The sequence below is a fragment of the Neophocaena asiaeorientalis genome, unplaced genomic scaffold (genome assembly GCF_003031525.2).
Source record: "Neophocaena asiaeorientalis asiaeorientalis breed wild unplaced genomic scaffold, Neophocaena_asiaeorientalis_V1.1 scaffold78, whole genome shotgun sequence".
NCBI classification, from domain to species: domain Eukaryota; kingdom Metazoa; phylum Chordata; class Mammalia; order Artiodactyla; family Phocoenidae; genus Neophocaena; species Neophocaena asiaeorientalis.
The window spans coordinates 12,656,759-12,658,585 of record NW_020175018.1 but is presented as its reverse complement, the minus strand read 5'-3'; the positions used below and the strand labels follow the sequence as shown (position 1 = coordinate 12,658,585).

Below are 1,827 nucleotides of genomic sequence, written 5' to 3'. Positions count from 1 at the left end.
CCCCCACCCCCGGGCAACCGTCTCCAGGGCAACGTGTGTTGTGGTTGCCAACTCCACACTGGTACCGCCCAGGGAAGGCAGGCCGCAGGCTGGCCCAGGGCCCGGGAGGGGAAGGGCAGGGGACACAGCAGAGCAGGACCATGCGGGCCTGCTGCTCGGCACCAGACGCCTGCAGCGTGGAAGACGCTAACGCCCGAGGTGACCAGGCGTCTCGGCCAACGCGAGGGTTGGCGTCTGAGCCTCTGAGGGTCACCGTCACAGCGTGTGCTGAGCCCGTAGCCTTCAGGCCTGGAACACCCTCTTCTCCCTGACCTGTCCCAGTCTCTGAGTTTTCCTCGCCCCATTATCCCTCACTCTGGGCTGACTCACTGCCTCTCTGACGGGACCATGAGCTGTGTGTGTGTAGCTGCCTGGGGCCCAGCACAGGCCTGGGATCCCAGAGGTGCCTCTGGTTCTCTGTCCAGTGACTCACTGAGCTCTGCTTCCCTTTTCTCTCCCACAGAGAAACTGAAGAAAACCAGGATCATCTTTGTGGTGGGTGAGTCCAAGGCAGCAGGCAGGGAGGGGCTTTGCAGGCCCTGGTGGGAGCCTGGGCCTGGGGCTGTACCCTGGGCTCTGCCCCCGCTTCACTGGGTGACCCGGGCAGACCCTGTCCCATTTCTCGGGGCTTCTGAATGGGCGGGCGCTTGCAGGCGGGCCTGGTTCGGGGAAGGGCACCCAGTGTGAGAAGATTGTCCAGAAGTACGGCTACACCCACCTCTCCACCGGGGACCTCCTGCGGGCTGAGGTCAGCTCAGGCTCAGCCAGGGGAAAGATGCTGTCGGAAATCATGGAGAAGGGGCAGCTGGTGCCACTGGTGAGTGGGCCCCGGCAGGGTGAGGGTTGGGGGGTGATGGTGGCCCTGAGTGGACACCAGCCAGCAAAGCCCATGACACACTAGCAAGGCGGACCATGACCTTCCCTGTTTCTGAACGCTCCTGAGGGTCCCCACTGCCCTTGGCAGAAAGTTCCTTCCGGAAGCTCCCGGGAGCCTCCAGGACCTGCCCTGCCAACCCCTCCCACCACCAACCCCTCCCACCACCAACCCCTCTGGATTCCCACCACCCTGGCCTTTCTGTCCCCTCACACTGATCACACTCTTTCCTGCCTGGAATGTTCTTTCCTCCTCATCTTTCATACCTTGCTGACTCCTCAGACAGGCTAAGACCCCGCCTCCCGCCAACTTTATACTCCAGTAGCCTCCCTTCTTTGTCCATATAACCCATGTCATGCTTGGAAACTATAAATCAACGGTGTAATAGTCTGTCCCCTCAGCAGACTGTGAGTTTGCGGAGGGCAGGGAAGGTCTGCTTTGTTCACAGCTGTGTCCTCAGGGCCCAGACAGGAGGCTGGGAGGAGGGGCTCAGTCATATTATTGAGTGAATGAAGAAATGAATGAACGAATGAATGAATGATTCAATCAATCAATCAAGTCGTCACAGTTCACAGAAGGCTTCCTGGAGAGGGAGGCTTGTTTGGGAAATCTGTGTTAGGGCAGAGGGCATTTCTGGCTGTGGGGCAACGCGTGCAGAGGCCCGAGGAGGGGGTGGAGAATAGGGGGTCATGACCCCATCTTCTTTTGCCACGCCTCCAGGACACAGTGTTGGACATGCTCCGAGATGCCATGCTGGCCAAGGTAGATACTTCCAAAGGCTTCCTGATCGACGGCTATCCCCGGGAGGTGAAGCAGGGGGAAGAGTTTGAGCGGAGGGTAAGTGCAACCTCTTGGAGCTGTGACATGGGATGAGCCGGCAAAGGCTGCTGTGATGGGCAGTTCTGAGCAGAGGG

General features: G+C 59.8%; 1 protein-coding gene across 2 annotated transcripts in view; it reads left to right on the top strand.

Annotated features, from left to right (window-relative positions):
• AK1 (adenylate kinase 1) overlaps nucleotides 1-1,827 on the top strand; it is a 9,161-nt gene that overhangs the window by 4,111 nt on the left and 3,223 nt on the right. The window contains exons 1-4 of one of the 2 annotated variants that reach the window (XM_024762512.1): nucleotides 135-198; nucleotides 503-538; nucleotides 693-856; nucleotides 1,634-1,750. In XM_024762512.1, coding sequence (XP_024618280.1) covers nucleotides 141-198; nucleotides 503-538; nucleotides 693-856; nucleotides 1,634-1,750 — 375 coding nt within the window. In that variant the 5' untranslated portion in view covers nucleotides 135-140. Of the gene's footprint in view, nucleotides 1-134; nucleotides 199-502; nucleotides 539-692; nucleotides 857-1,633; nucleotides 1,751-1,827 lie in introns of those variants that run through there. The other variant, XM_024762513.1, reaches the window with a different exon arrangement.